Source organism: Gopherus flavomarginatus, chromosome 3 (genome assembly GCF_025201925.1).
Source record: "Gopherus flavomarginatus isolate rGopFla2 chromosome 3, rGopFla2.mat.asm, whole genome shotgun sequence".
NCBI lineage: Eukaryota > Metazoa > Chordata > Testudines > Testudinidae > Gopherus > Gopherus flavomarginatus.
The window spans coordinates 40,502,288-40,517,957 of record NC_066619.1 but is presented as its reverse complement, the minus strand read 5'-3'; the positions used below and the strand labels follow the sequence as shown (position 1 = coordinate 40,517,957).

At 38.9% G+C, this 15,670-nt stretch overlaps 1 protein-coding gene across 11 annotated transcripts in view; it reads right to left on the bottom strand.

Annotated features, from left to right (window-relative positions):
- Window positions 1-15,670, bottom strand: part of IPO11 (importin 11) — a 250,522-nt gene that overhangs the window by 144,817 nt on the left and 90,035 nt on the right. For all 11 annotated transcript variants that reach the window (XR_007773522.1, XM_050946896.1, XM_050946894.1 and 8 more), the window contains 2 exons: window positions 3,966-4,081; window positions 3,001-3,077 (listed from right to left, as the gene is read on the bottom strand). Coding sequence is in view for 10 of the 11 variants with exons in the window: in XM_050946896.1 (XP_050802853.1) it covers window positions 3,001-3,077; window positions 3,966-4,081 (193 nt within the window). In the remaining variant the exon portion in view is untranslated. The remainder of the gene's footprint in view (window positions 1-3,000; window positions 3,078-3,965; window positions 4,082-15,670) is intronic.

Here is a 15,670-nt window from a genome sequence, read left to right as displayed (position 1 = left end):
TTAGCCTGAATTTAAGATACGTGGAAGGGCAACACAGGATAACTATGAAAATAATGACCACTTGGATAATACTATGTTACTAAATTTATATCCAAAAAGAGATGTTCAAAAGCTATAGAAGGAAGATTAACAGGAATTGTCTAGCAATTGCAAAGATGGACATGTAAATTGGAAGTTAAATACTGAACCATCTACAAAAACTTGTCTCTTTGTAATTGCAGTACTTTTCCTTGAAGCACCATTTTGGTCATTAGTATTAAGATACATAGGAAGATCACAGAAGAGGGACTAAGTCAGTGGTCCCTAACCTTTTCGTCTGGCGGGCGCCAGACAAAGGACCGTGGTGGCGGTCAAGCATTCGCCGAAATGCCTCCAAATTTCTGCGGCATTTCGGCAGCAACGCTTCTCGATGACGCTGCTTGTCAGCAGAAAGTGGTGTCATTGAGAGACGTCGCTGCTGAAATGCCGGGCACGTTGGGGACCCCTGGACTAAGTGAGGCCTGCCTACTATGAGGAACATTTCTCATTAACCTTAATAATAAAATATGAAGTACTGAAATTAATCTTAGAAAATATGATAAATGTTCGTGACCAATTCAGAAATGTTAACTTCTACATTTTCTGTCATGATTTAAATTTTTCCTCTGAAAAATCCATTTGCTACAGCAATTAGTTCATCAATCGCCAATGCACATAAAAGTGCAGAAAATAATTAAAGGAAAGCAAAGAAATATTTGCATAACAAAAATTACTGTGTACAGTGTTGTAACACACATAAAACTACCTCCACCAAACAAGGATATTCCACCAGAGAAGTAGATCACATCATGGAATGGGCCACCCAAATACTCCAAGAGAACCTGCTTCAGTATAGAAATAAAACCCTCTCGGACTACTACCCCTAGTTGTCACCTACCACCCCACAGTGGAACCCATATGGGGTATCAAACAACTACAACCCATACTCGATGGGAACCCCATCCTGAAAGAAATCTTTCTTGAATCCCTCTTCTGGCCTTCAAAACAACCCCTAAACCTCTCCAAGCTCATCATAATAAGCAACCTCCCCACAAACCAGGACACACCAACTCAAAGCAGCACCAGACCAGATGCAAAATCTGCAGACACATTTCCATTGCTACAATTATCAACATTCCCCACAACACATATTTCAAGATTCATGGATCCAACACATGCCTATCACAACATGTGGTGTACCTTATCCAGTGTATTAAATGCCCCAATAGCAACATGAGTGAAACCAGACAAAAACTATGCTCTCAAATGAACTCAAACAATAAAGTGATAAATGATAAAAGACAAAAACACCACATCACCTGTGGGTGAACACTTTTCACAAAGCAATCACTCTGTATCTGACCTATCAGTCCTCATCCTCAAAAGAAATCTGCACATTATTTTCCAAAGACAAACCTGGGAACTTAAATTCATAACAGTGCTAGCACTAAAAATCATGGATTGAATAGACACACTGGATTTATAGCTTATAACTACAATGTATAACCAGGGCCCTACCAAATTCATGGCTGTGAAAAATGCAACACGGACAGTGAAATCTGGTCTCTCCAGTGATATCTGGTCTTCTGTATACTTTTACCCTATACTATACAGATTTGGGATTGGAGGGGATGAACAGACACCAGCGTTTCTCAAACAGGGGGTCCTGACACAAAAGAGGGTCATGGGGGGGTCGCAAGGTTATTGTAGGGGGGTTGCGGTATTGTCACCCCTACTCCTGCGCTGCTTTTAGAGCTGGGTGATCAGACAGCAGCAGCTGCTGGCCAGGCAACCAGCTCTGAAGGCAGCACCTGCTAGCAGCAGTGCAGAAGTAAGCATGGCAATACCATATCATGCAGCCCTTACTTCTGAGCTGCTGCCTTCAGAGTTGGGTCAGGGCTTACAGTTACAACACCATGAAATTTTAGATTTAAATATCTGAACTCACGAAATTTACAATTTTTAAAATCCCTTGACCAAAATGAACCATGAATTTGGTAGGCCCTATGTATAAGCCCCTAACAACTCCCCTTCCAGATGTTTACCCTCCTCCTTCCTTTTCAATTATATATATATATAATTTGAAAATTTACTACCTGAATATTAATGATTTGGAATGGAGCCCTTAATTCTTTATGTTCTTCAAAGTAGCAAGTAGAATTATTATCTGATTAAGCAAGTAGAATAGTCAGCTATCCTCTACACACAAATGCAATGTTATTATTTGATTTCATGTTAAGCTTTGAGGGGCTTTTATAAAATCAGTGACTGTGCAGTCTTGATGGAACACTATGAAGTCCAACTCAGTTGATATTTTTTTTTTTTTTTTTTTTTTTTTTTTGCAATAAGTAGGCAAACAAACTATATACACCGGAACTACATTTCCAGAATCAATTGTCAAATAACACTCAGCTGCTAAGCAACTTCAGTCAGTTCTACATTTTAATAGCACTTACACTGCATGTATGAATATACATCATATAGTCTCCAAACATAAGACCCATGGAATCTTTTGTGAAACATATGCCTCCAAGAACATGCAGCCTCATAAATAAAAATTACACCATGGAGAATAAACAGATATTTGTGCAGAGATACCTATCAAAATTAGCCTACCATCCAGCAAATATTTTGAATGAAATTCTGGACTCACTGTAGTCAATGGTATATCTCCAATTGACTTCAACTAGTCCGGAATGTCACCTTTTGTCTTTAACTAGGAAACAATCCATTAATAAAAAGCATCATCTGCAGTTTGTTTCTTTGCCTTTTAAAGTACAAAGCACTTAAAATGTTGATTTATTTAAACATAATCAGGGTGCAAGAAAATGGGAAATTCTTTAAGATAGTCAAAGCTTGTTCAAGCATTTTTAATAGTAACAATTTTGATATCTCAACTTCTTACTGCCTTAGTTATTTTATTACTAGAACATGAACAATGTTGTTAGTACAGAAAACAGAATCCTTATTACTAAGACTCACCAAGAAGGGCAGACATATTCTGAAAGATTCGCAGCAGCTCAGGAGTAAGACATGGGCTATTCTCCAATGTCACTAACCTAAGAGTAGATTAAATACAAAATTGTTTATATTTAGTTCCCTGTTTTACCTAATAAACACGTTAAGAGGAACAATTTTGACAAGTGTAAAAATATTGTAATCTTCTAGTATCAATATAAAATCTCTCCAAATGAAGAATGCCACAATAATTTGAAATGATTATCTTTCAAAAAGGTATTTCCTACACTGCTGGTCTGTGGAATACTTACTGGTTCTGTCATTTCAAAAGAATGGGGAAAGAAGCAAACAAACATTTTTATGCCTCTCTATTTTTGTTTTTTAAATGACGGCTGTTTGAAGCTGCTCAGAGGTTTGGAATGTTCAAAGTATCGACAAGGGAGATGGATTAATGGGCAGAGTGCAGGTAAGGTGGATAAAGTTGCATGCTACATGCATCAAGACAACATACTAGCATTCTGGACCTCTAAGAAACTTCAAAGATTCACCAGTTAAAGAAACCCATGCTACAGAAATGTCTCCCTTTCCCCTTAAAATATCATTGTTCTGAGATGTAATATCCTGCATTGGTGACAATCAAGTGAGAGCAGACTACATATATTATTCTATGTTCCAATTTATAATTCCTGTGGGTGGATAATCAATGAAATTTGTCATTATGTTTTTAAGCAAAGCACATGATTAAAAAAACACTACATGCTCAGACAGTCAAAGCTCCACTGGTCAAAACAGCAATAGCCCATCATTTGCTTGATCCCAAATCTGAGCTTGCCACATGGTCAATTTAGTATACATATTAAATATATGTTTCTAAGCAAGTCACTTTTTTGTAGTAGTGATAAAAATATTAATGTGCACTGTTCTCTCCTCTTGGGGAAAATAAGAAAAAGTAAAAAATAATATCTGCTGAGCAAAGTTCTTCCACTTACCATAATTCCAAGCCATCTTCCAGAAGATAAACATGTGGAGGCTGAGAAACATCTGTACTTAGCTGAATAATTGGAAGTAGGAAAGGGTAGAGGTTCTTGCTGTCTGCTCCTAATCCCTGCATGAGGAACAAAAAAAACAACGTAAAACAATTTTTTAAAAAAAATCTGATCTGAAACAGAAAATTTTAGATATTTTCTTTTTAGGCTACCCTATTTTCTACCTTTATTCATTACACCAATGAAGTCAGCTGGATTTCATTTTTACATTAGTAATGGAACACAACAAATTCTAGCATACTGGCACTAAAAATAAAACCATGAGCCTAGCACATACAGTCACTACATTTTTATACCACATATTACACTAGAGCACATACATATAAAACCATACACTTTAAAATGACTTGGGCAATAGACATATCAGCAAACCAGTTTAGACTTTCATTACTTAGGGAAAACTGATTGAGATTTGTCTTTAGACCCATTCAGGTTTATCTTTAAACCTAATGGGAGAGTAGAAACAGCAGCATTTGGGAATGGACTGTTCTCCTCTCTTTGAGGTGAACATATGAGAAAATAAAAACTCATGGATTGGTGAAGAAGAGAGGCTGGGGTTTCACAGCACCTCCCATCTAAGTCCTACCACCCATATATCCCTCTGCACTTAATCATGTGAGTCAGGATAGGGCCTAAGACAGACTCTGGGGCATGCTAAAGCAGCATCAGCAGAAGGATTTCAAACCAGACTTTGGAACTATATGACTAATGATATACACACTAAAATATATCAATTGTATACAGCAAGTAAATATAAATATTATATCACTTCAAATATTTTGAGCACAGTAAAATTCTGAAAAGTTTGCAAAACCCTTTATAAATAGTATACACATTTTAAAATCATTTTGATGTCAATCATGCTTTCTCTAGAAAAAAAACTTTAGAGTAGCACACATGGAGCCTATAAATACTTAATGGAAACCAGGGGATAAAACATTTTAAAGAAGGGAAAGGTGTCAAAATTTACTTTGTGGATTTTATCACACCTTAAAGCTTTTGAAATGTTCTTAGAACACGAAGAATATAAATTCTTCTAACAAGGATTCATATTTATAATGATATTGATTTTTTTTAAATAACCAATATAAAGAATGACCTCTACATGTGGCTATAAGGTACAGAAAATACACCACACAACCTAACACATCTTCAAATCAACCTTATCTAATCTGGGACTAACATGCCTTAATTTTAAACATGGTTATTGTACGTTTTCACTATGGAGCAGAATTAAGAATGTTTTATATAGTCAAACTGCATTTCCATAAGCTAATGTTTGGATTTATTTTATGTTTTAATTTTAATCTCAGAAATTCTTCTTTTTGTAATAATTATGCCTTGCCTGTAACATATTTTACCTTAAATTATTGCATTGTACTCTCAACCTTAACTCTATCTCAACAGTTCCTTTCTTTGACTATAAGGAGACACGGAGAGATAACTACTCTGGACTTCCTCTTTTCCAATAATAGAGAGGAGGTACTATCAGAGATTGAGGTGTCAGAAAAAAAGGTGCTTGGAGAAACCAATATTTTGGAAAGTAATAAGTCACCAGGCCAGAAGGTATGCATCCAAGAGTTTGAAGGAGCTTAAGTATGTAGTGGCTGAACTTCCAACAAATATATGCAATCTCTCATTAACAACACCTACTGCAACACTGTAGCAAATGCTGTACTTCTATTTTAAAAATAATCTAGGGGTGAACTGGGAAACTACAGTCCAGTAAATCTTAAATCAGTACCTGACAAACTGGTTGAAACAATAATTAAAATTTAAATAATAGAACAACTCAATCTCTGATAGTACCTCATCTCTACTATCAAGTTACTCCACTCAAGCTAGCCTAGCTCTAGAGACCAAGCTCTAGAGAGACCAACCACACTGCAACACAACACTAGAGCCAGGGCCGAATTATTACATTCTGAGGCCCTAAACTATGTCAAGTGTAACAGGCCCCATACCATTAAAAAAATAATTTATTATTGTCACAGAAAGGACATTTAATATATAAACACGAAAGCTTTATATTTGCATATATACAAAGGCAAAGTTGTAAAAATAGAATAATAATCTAACTAAAACGTCTTGCAATATGCCTGTTTACATTATAAAATAATTAAAAATTAACATATTTTGTCTATGATTTCTTAATTAGCAGATATGAAAACTTTATATCTACAGCAACATAAAAGCAGTTAGTTACAGAGACCAGCTTACTTAAGGGAAGCAGTACAACCTACAGTATGTCTGTTTGCACATCACATTAATTTTAACACTTAAATTTAAAACATTTTCTTTTATGATTTTTGGAGAGCAGTCATTGATGATGTCCTCAAATGATGAGCTACGGAGTTTGTCACTTTTGATACACGGAATGCAGATGTCTGCCTAGAAAATGCTGCAAGAAAAGCTCTCTCTCTTCGCGTTCGCTTCTCTACCCTCTGTCTCACCCAGAACCACTAATTAATCTCGAGTAAACACCTTGGGGACACAGAGTCACGCATAGAGCTTGTTGTCAAAGAGAAAGAATTTCCCGAAAAAAGACTGACAATCTCTAGACAGGCATTGAGAAAATGAGGAAAAACTAGCCTATATTCAAGCAAAGATAATTAATATTATAGGCCTTAATAGCCTATAAATCATATATGCAGATAGTTTGAAATAACTTGCTCACTAAGTATTCAGAATATTTTGATACCTATGTATATCTTCCTCCCATTCTCTCAAAACCCTTTATTTATCCCTTCATCAGCACTCTCTTGATATTTACTATGAACGTTCCCGAAACTGACGGAGGGAAGCCAACACAAATTTATCCTCCTCAAGATCCACGTGACCCAAGTCCATAAGACGATCATCTGCAAACTCAATCATGTGAAGCATAGATAGCGCATGAAGCAGAAAGCGGTATGCACACTAAAATACACAACTGTATGTATGTACAGATTGAAAGAAGAAAGAACACACTAACTTAAGAAAACGAAGAAAAACAGGAGAGAAGGCACTATATGACTAAGCATGTTGGACTGTAAATGAAAGATGGAGGCCTTCCGCCTATTACCAGCCAAGGGGGACGCTATACATGACATCACTACTAGGACAAGTTCCATACAAGTATGAGTTCGGCAGGATTGCCTCACGACACTACCGTCTCCGACCTCATAATTTTCCCGATTTTATCAGCAGTGAGTTTATTTATTTATTTAAGTTAGTTATGAAGGCACAGTCAGAATTTTACCAGTAGCAGCTGGCCAACAAAATGCTGTCTTAGCAGACTGATAGCAGATTTACTCGTAAAAATACTAATTTTACAAGTGCAATTATCATTTTTTCCTCAGTCCTGGCCTCCCGCCTGTCAATAATGAACAATTAGTGAAGGGTAAGGGAGGTTAAGGGTATTTGTGTAGCCAGAAGTGTATATTTTTGTAATATTTGAATGCAATTGTCTATACTTAGAATCTTCTTTTTCCCATATCTCATTTATCAACCAATTTTGATAAAATTTGAAATGGAGTCAGTTTTTTATTTTTTAGAGGCCCCTCATGCTGAGAGGCCCTAAATTGTAGCGTAGTTATTTTATGCCTTAATCTGGCCCTGACTAGAGCTTCATAGAGGAATTTAATAAGCAGCAAAGAGTGATTGAATTAGCAGCTGCTGGAGCTGCTATAACTTGAGCTGCATTACTAGCTTGACAATCAGTAGCATTTGAGTTTCAACACATCCCCTTGACAGGCCAGCTAACTCTAGCTTAAAGCACCACTTAACTCAATTTAGAGATTTTTGTTTGTAGACGGGAGTTAGGCTAAGGGCAAACCTCAAGTTAAAGTTCAAGCTAACTGTAGTCAATTAGTTCATTTTATCCATTTATGTTAATTTAGTATTATGACCAACTCATATGCTATTTCATATATGATAAATGTATGCTAAATAGATTTAATTGTAAGAGTATATATGTATAAGATTGACAAGCACTTTAGAAATGATGAGTGTGTATTAGGTACATAAGTAAAACATGGCAGGAATGCAAGGCCAATAGGTTGAAGCATGTAAGATTTTAGCTTAGTCATACTGGGGCGTAGGCTTAAGAATGTTTGACATGAATGTGTGACCTAGGAATAACCCTATGCTAGTAGAGTTACAAGGTTACTGTAAAACAGTGGCTCTCAACCTTTCCAGACTACTGTACCCCTTTCAGAAGTCTGATTGTCTCGCGTACCACCAAGTTTCACCTTACTTAAAAACTTCTTGCTTACTAAATAAGACATAAAAATACAAAAGTGTCACAGCACACTGTCACTGACAAATTGCTTACTTCTCATTTTTACCGTATAACTATAAAATAAATTGGAATATAAATACTGTGTTTACATTTCAGTGTATAGTACAGGGGTTGACAACCTTTCAGAAGTGGTGTGCAGAGTCTTCATTTATTCACCCTAATTTAAGATTTCGTGTGCCAGTAATACATTTTAACGTTTTTAGGTCTCTTTCTATAAGTCTATAATATATAACTAAACTATTGTTGTATGTAAAGTAAATAAGGTTTTTAAAACGTTTAAGAAGCTTCATTTAAAACTAAATTAAAATGCAGAGCCCTCCGGACTAGTGGCCAAGATCCGGTCAGTGTGAGTGCCACTGAAAATCAGCTCGCGTGCCGCCTTCGGCACACGTGCCATAGGTTGCCTACCCCTGGTATAGTACGTAGAGCAATATAAACAAGTAATTGTATGAAATTTTAGTCTGTACTGACTTCACTAGTACTTTCTGTGTAGCCTGTTGTACAACTAGACAAATATCTAGATGAGTTGATGTACCCCCAGGGGGTACACATACCCCTGGTTGAGAATCACTGCTGTAAAAGATGTGCTAATATGTGATATTACAGAAAAATAGACCGCAATGTACTGTCCAAGACCACAAGACACCTGACTGTAAGATCATAGGACATCCTAGTCTGACTGCAGGTTACCATGGACACACATGGTACATAGATGCTAAAGAGAATAAGGGGAACTAAGAGAACAACCTATGAAAAATGAGGCACCCCAATAGTCAGGGTGTGTGAAAGTACAGATAAGGAAAAGATGGTTGAAGCCCTCATGCAAATGCATAAGGTGTTAGGCCAGGTCAGAACAACAGTATAAAAGAGGTTCCCTGGTTAGGTAAAAGTGGGAAGATCCCAAGGGGAGACACATGGGAAATCCCCACAGGAAGCACCCCTCTATAGATGATCAACTGTTGAGAAATGCATCAGAGCCTTGAATACCTTTGGGGATGCGAGTATGATTACATTCTGAGTCATTATCTGGATTTTTGTATGATTTATATATGCATGGGTAACTAACTTTACTTAATGCTTTAACAAAACTTGTAGTAGAGATAAGACTTCGTACTAGTGATTGTGGTCACTATCCTTGGTCTTCCTGGAATCGTCAAATTTGAGAAAAGCACCTGAGGTGATTTTTACTCTGTTGAGCTTGAAACTGTAGCAACAGGAACTGAACCCATTGTAGGTTAATATAAAAATCACCAAATTCAATTTAAATAAAAAAAGGCTACATAAGAATGCAGTGAAGACAAGCCTACAATGCCATGCCAAGATAGTTATTTGACACATACTGGTTACATTTCTAAAATTATGTAACAAACCATTATATTTAGATTGTGTTCGCTTTCCATTTCATGATATAGGAAATCATGTATAATGAAACTATTAATATCCCAAACTGCAAAACCTACTTGCTGCCTTAGAAATTTAAGCAAGGCAAAGAATGTGACATAACTAACCCGTATTTTAAGCAAGATGGGCCTTGTAAGGTATCATTTGAAAGGTTATGATTTACTGAATATGATTATCCTATTTGTATGCACATATCATTTTTGTATCCGTAATTAGGAATATTGACTATGTATCTATATTTCAACTATGTTACTTTGGGTGACGTCCCCCTGCTAACACTTCAGGTACAACAACGAAAAATCCTGACAGTGCTGATGGCCCATCAGCAAGAGACAATTGACTGCAAAAGAGGTTAGTCTTCCTGTGAATGTGTGGGTCAGCCTGTGAAGAATGGCTACAGAGGCCCTACAGATGCATGTGACCATGTCACCTGATACTGGAATCCATCCTGAATTCTTACTTTTCCATATGAAGCTGGGGGGGGAGGGGGGAGAATCAAACTAGGAAAAAAAGGACTCCTGCAAATCCTATTTAAGGGTGGGAAGAGAGATAATCCAGGTCGTCAGATCTCCTCTGCTACCCCACCCAAGATGATTGCTGGAAACAACTAAGTCGGAACTGGGGGAAAGAACTGGACCCTGGCTGGAAGGGCATCCGGCCTGTGAAGATGATGATTAGAACCACATTTAGATTGAGAACTTACATGTAACCAGTTTCTTGCTCTGTTTTATTTTCTTAATAATCTGCCTTGTTCTGTCTTCTACCTCCTTTACTTAAAATATATCTGTTATAGTTAATACATTTATTTCTGGTTTACAATAAAACCCAGTTTATGTGATTTCTAACTGGGCGGGGGAGGGAGGGGGAGAAAAGTTGTGCATACCCTCCTCCTCATTGAGGGAACAAGTGAATTTCATATAATTTTGCCACGGTCTCAAGCCTAATTCTGGTCCTTATTCCTGCATCACTGAGAATTACTCTTTTAGAGCATACTCTCCATCAACACCACCGACTTTGGTGCCCATTATTTGCTCCACTCTGGACTTCACACCTGATTTTGAATTATTTTGAGGATATCATTTGGATAACCCTTTTTAGACCTCAGACTCCACTTTGGTTTTGAATTATGTTGTATTTTCTCTTTTGATCCTGTATTTAGTTTTGTCCTCTGTCCATATATTGTTAACTAGTTTGTTTTTTAGGAGTTTATATATGGAAGAAAAGAATACAGAAAGTTTGCCAACTTTCATAACTTGATGCCTTTATTTTTCCTTTTTCAAGAGTGTTCACTGCTTTGACTTCCTGAGGATACGTACAGAGCTATATTTATTATGACATCTGGTAAGCAGTAGTCTCTTGGAAAGTCTCAGTGAATTCCTCTGAGAAAATTCCTGATGAGGTAGAAAACTGCTAAAGCATGTATTTCTAGAGCAGATGCTTTCTCCTTTGTCTTTCCACAGAATGAACACAGGGAGAAGTGCCAAATCTGAAGTATCTTTGGATGTCAGGAAAGAACAAAAATGAGGTCTTTAGAAGAAAGAAGTGTTTCATATTGCAGGCAACATCTCAATATAAAAATAACAGATGCCTCTGCAAAAGGGAGGAAGGACTTCTCTATTTAAAGACTCTGAACAAAGAAAACAAATCAAAGCTGCTACACAAAAACAATAAATATATTCAGAAAGCACAGTCCTAGTATACAAATGAAAATATATTTCATAGGAGCATAGGACTTGTCAGAATGGATCAGGCCTGGGGTCCCTCTAGTCCACTGTTCTGTCTCCAAAAGTAACCAGCACCATAATCTTTAGAGGAAGATGCAAGAAACACCCAGAAGGCAGATGTGAGATAATCTGCACTCTAGGGGAATCTCTTTCTAATATATAATCAGAGATTGACATAAGCCCTCAAAAAATGAGGTTTTATTATATGTCTTGCCCAACTCTACTTTTTAATGCTTACTATCAAAACTCTAGATAGATCCTCCATTGTTGACTGCACTTTTCTTGGGATTCTGAAACTCTGGAGCCAAGAAGATTGCCCCATTACTACAGATTTTGCCATAGATCACAAGGCACCATTTGCTGCTTCCAATGCTTTTTGCAAACGAACTGTCCTTCGTTAATCAGGAATTTGAAGTCCTTTCTATGCTTCTACAGTAACTTATCAACAAAATCTGTGAATTTAATTATAATTAAGAAAATAGCAAGCAAGCAGGGTCTGACAATTTAAAATTCTAAATTGTAACCTTGATGATGAATAACACCTATGACCAAACAGATCTAGTTATTTCAACTCTTCCTCAAATGGAGTAACTCTGGGGCTGTATAATCTTCTCTTTTGCAGCCACAAATAAAGAGCCTGTACCAGGTTTGAACAAGGTATTCTGAACAAATGGCATTTAGTATCTTTTGCCTGCCTTTTTTTAAATTTTTTTTTTAAACTTGGCATTAAAGTATACAGGATGCGCAACAACTTGTGAAGGGTCTCCTGCATCCCCTCAAATGGAACAGTTCTCTGAAAACATTCACTCCATGTGCAGTAAAAGTCAAAAAAAAAGCTAACAATGTTAGGAACCATTAGGAATGAGATAGAAAATATCTATATCCATGATATGCCCACTGCTTGAATACTGAATACAGTTCTGATCGCCCCATCTCAAAAAAGATATAGTAGAATTGCAAAAAGGTGCAGAGAAGGGCAACAAAAATAATTAATGGGATGGAACAGCTTCCATATGAGGAGAGAGTAAAAAGACTGGAACTATTCAGCTTAGAAAAGAGATGACTAATGGGGAAAATGGGAGACATCTATAAAATCATAACGATATGGAGAAATTAAATAGGAAAATGTTATTTACCCTATAGGGAACTGGGGCGGCCTCCCTCTGAACCAGAGGGTAAAGAACCACTCTCTCAGTCTGAGTGAGAGGAGCCAGGCCAAGCTTACTCCACCCTCGGAAGGGGAAGGTGGAACAGGAAGTACGAAAGGCAGGGCCCTTTAGCCCAGTTAGGGCAGCACCAGGGAGGGAGACAGACACAGACTGCTGGCTGTTCCCTGTAGACCCTGCTGCTGAACCAGGGGATGCCCTGGACCAGGGGAAACCTGACCTTTAGGAAGGACTCAGGCTACCAGGACTGCCAGCCACAGAGTACCCCGAGGAACTGGAGGAGTCAGGCAGTGACCCGAGCCCGAGTGAGCCTGAGGCTGAGGGTGAGATGGAGCTACTGGGGCTACCAGCAGTGTAATATCCCAACGAGTTGGAGAAACTCGAGAGATCAGGTAGGAAGTAGCCCTGGGGCAGAACTGGACAGTGCAGTGAGTTAGTATTTGATCAGCGTGTGGCGGATGGATCCCCACTGACCCAGTGGCGGGAGGAGGGCCCTGAGATGGAATACAGTGGAGTTGGTTGGGCCTGCATTCCCCTATCCCAGCCATCCCGCCTCGGGGTGGCAGAACCCCGATAAAGAACTAAGGACTCTGGCCAGCACTCCCCTGCCTGAGGGTTTTGCCACGGACTCTTGCTGGCACTCCCCTGCCTGAGGGGCACGCCACGGACTCTTGCTGGCACTCCCTAGCCTGACGGGCATGCCATGGACGCTGGCCAGTACTCCTGCGTCACGCCAACAGCAACGGCACACCTCCCTCCGCTAATTCCCCATCAACAAAAAGGTGTGACCAAGGCCTTTCAGCAAGGCAGTAGCTCCCCACCACCTCCCAGTGGTTTGGTGGACCAACTGAGACCTTCCTACATACCCCTTTGCATAACATACTTATCAGGGGTCACCCAATGAAACTAACAGGCAGGAGGTTTAAAACAAACAAACGGAAGTACTACTTCATACAACACAGTCAACCTGTGGAACTCATTGCCATGAGTTGTTGTGAAGGCCAAAAGTATAACTGGGTTCAAAAAAGAATTAGGTAACTTCATGAAGGAGAGGTCCATCAATGGCTATTAGCCAAGATGGTTAGGGACACAGCCCCAAACTCTGGATGTCCCTAAACCTCCAACTCCCAGAAGTTGGGAAGGACAACAGAGGATGGATCAAACCAAATTGTCATGTTCTGTTAATTTCCTCAGAAGTATCTGGCACTGTCAGAGGCAAGACCCTGGGCTAGATGGATCACTGGTCTCATCCAGTATGGCTGTTATTAATCTCAGCAACCTTTCTTGGTAAATCCTGAAAACTTTTATAGTCATCCAGATGAGACTGTGCTAAACAGATTACTAAATCCTTCAGACACAAAGATGGAATACCCAGCTGGGGTGTAATGTCCTCATTTTGGAGCTGTTCCTCCTCCTCAAAGACTTCCTCTGCAAGCCGAGGATCATGAGGAGATTCTGACGTTGCACTGTTATCTACTTCTGAGTAGAAGTTTCATTATGAGGTGGTGCATGAGAAGGATACTCATGATAAGGACCCCAGGGTTCCAGTATGGCCATGCAGGAACATTAAACAGGTAGAAAGCAGGAGCACAAGACGAATAGTACCAGGGAATATGGCTACCCTCATAAATCCCAGATTTGGACCTTAGCGTCCAAAATATGGGGGTTAGCATGAAAACCTCCAAGCTTAGTTACCAGCTTGGACCTGGTACTGTTGCCACCACCCAAAAAATTAGAGTGTTTTGGGGCACTCTGGTCCCCCCAAAAACCTTCCCTGGGGACCCCAAGACCCAAATCCCTTGAGTCTCATAACAAAGGGAAATAAACCTTTTCCCTTCCCCCGCCTCCAGGTGTTCCTGGAGAGATACACAGAAGCAACCTCCGTGAATCTAAACAGAGGGATTCCACGTTCCCCGTTCCCAGCCTGGAGAACAGAATTACCGAGAGTCAATCTCTCTCCCCCCCGTCACCCAGGGTGAATGCAAAGTCAGGCTCATACATCTAACACACACAGGTTTTCCCCTGACTTCTTCCTCCCACCAATTCCCTGGTGAGCTGCAGACCCAATTCCCTGGAGTTCCTCACTAAAGAAAATCTCCAACAGGTCTGAAAAGAAAGCTTTATATAAAAAAGAAAGAAAAATACATACAAATGGTCTCTCTGTATTAAATTAAGGTGACAAATACAGGGTCAATTGCTTAAAAGAAATATGAATAAACAGCCTTATTCAAAAGAATACAATTTAAAGCACTCCAGCAACTATAGACATGTAAATACAAAACAAAAAACCAACTTTGTACTCACAACTTGGAAACAGAAGATTAGAAAGCAGGAAATAGAAAAATCCTTCTCTAGCTGAGAGAGATTCAGGCAGAAGACAAAGAACTTAGACACAAACTTCCCTCCACCCAGAGTTGAAAAAATCCGGTTTCCTGATTGGCCCTCTGGTCAGGTGCTTCAGGTTACTTTTTTTTCCAGGTGAAAGAAAGAGACATTAACCCTTAGCTATCTGTTTATGACACCATGCAGGAACATTAAACAGGTAGAAAGCAGGAGCACAAGATGAATAGTACCAGGGAATATGGCTACCCTCATAATTCCTATGGAGCGTAGGTTTATAGGAAATGCTAGACTCCCTTTCTAACCCAAGAACTCAGAAAAAAGGGCCTTAAGAGAATAAGTGGGAGATCCTTCCCCATTGCGCTATGAGCCAAATGAAGAACAAGAAAATTCTACCTCTGAAGATGGGCTGCTGAGGCAAGAGTAATGGGTTGTAAACAGTAGTAGCAGCTGGTGCCAGAGAGGAGCCCACTACTGATGAAACAGTGAGCATACATAAAGGGGCAATGCTAAACCCAATTGAAAATAAAGACGACTCACGTTCCTCAAGAACTTGGAGTTCCTCTGGTGCCATGTAACTCCCCTGTACAGAGGTGCTGTGAATCTCTGCTCAATCTCAATATCTCTTCATGTGAGAGTTTTTCCAGGCCCCTACTCGTTCTTACTGATCATCTCTGGATTCCCTCTAATTCTGGAATATCCTTTTTGAGATTAATGATCAGTATTGAATGCAGT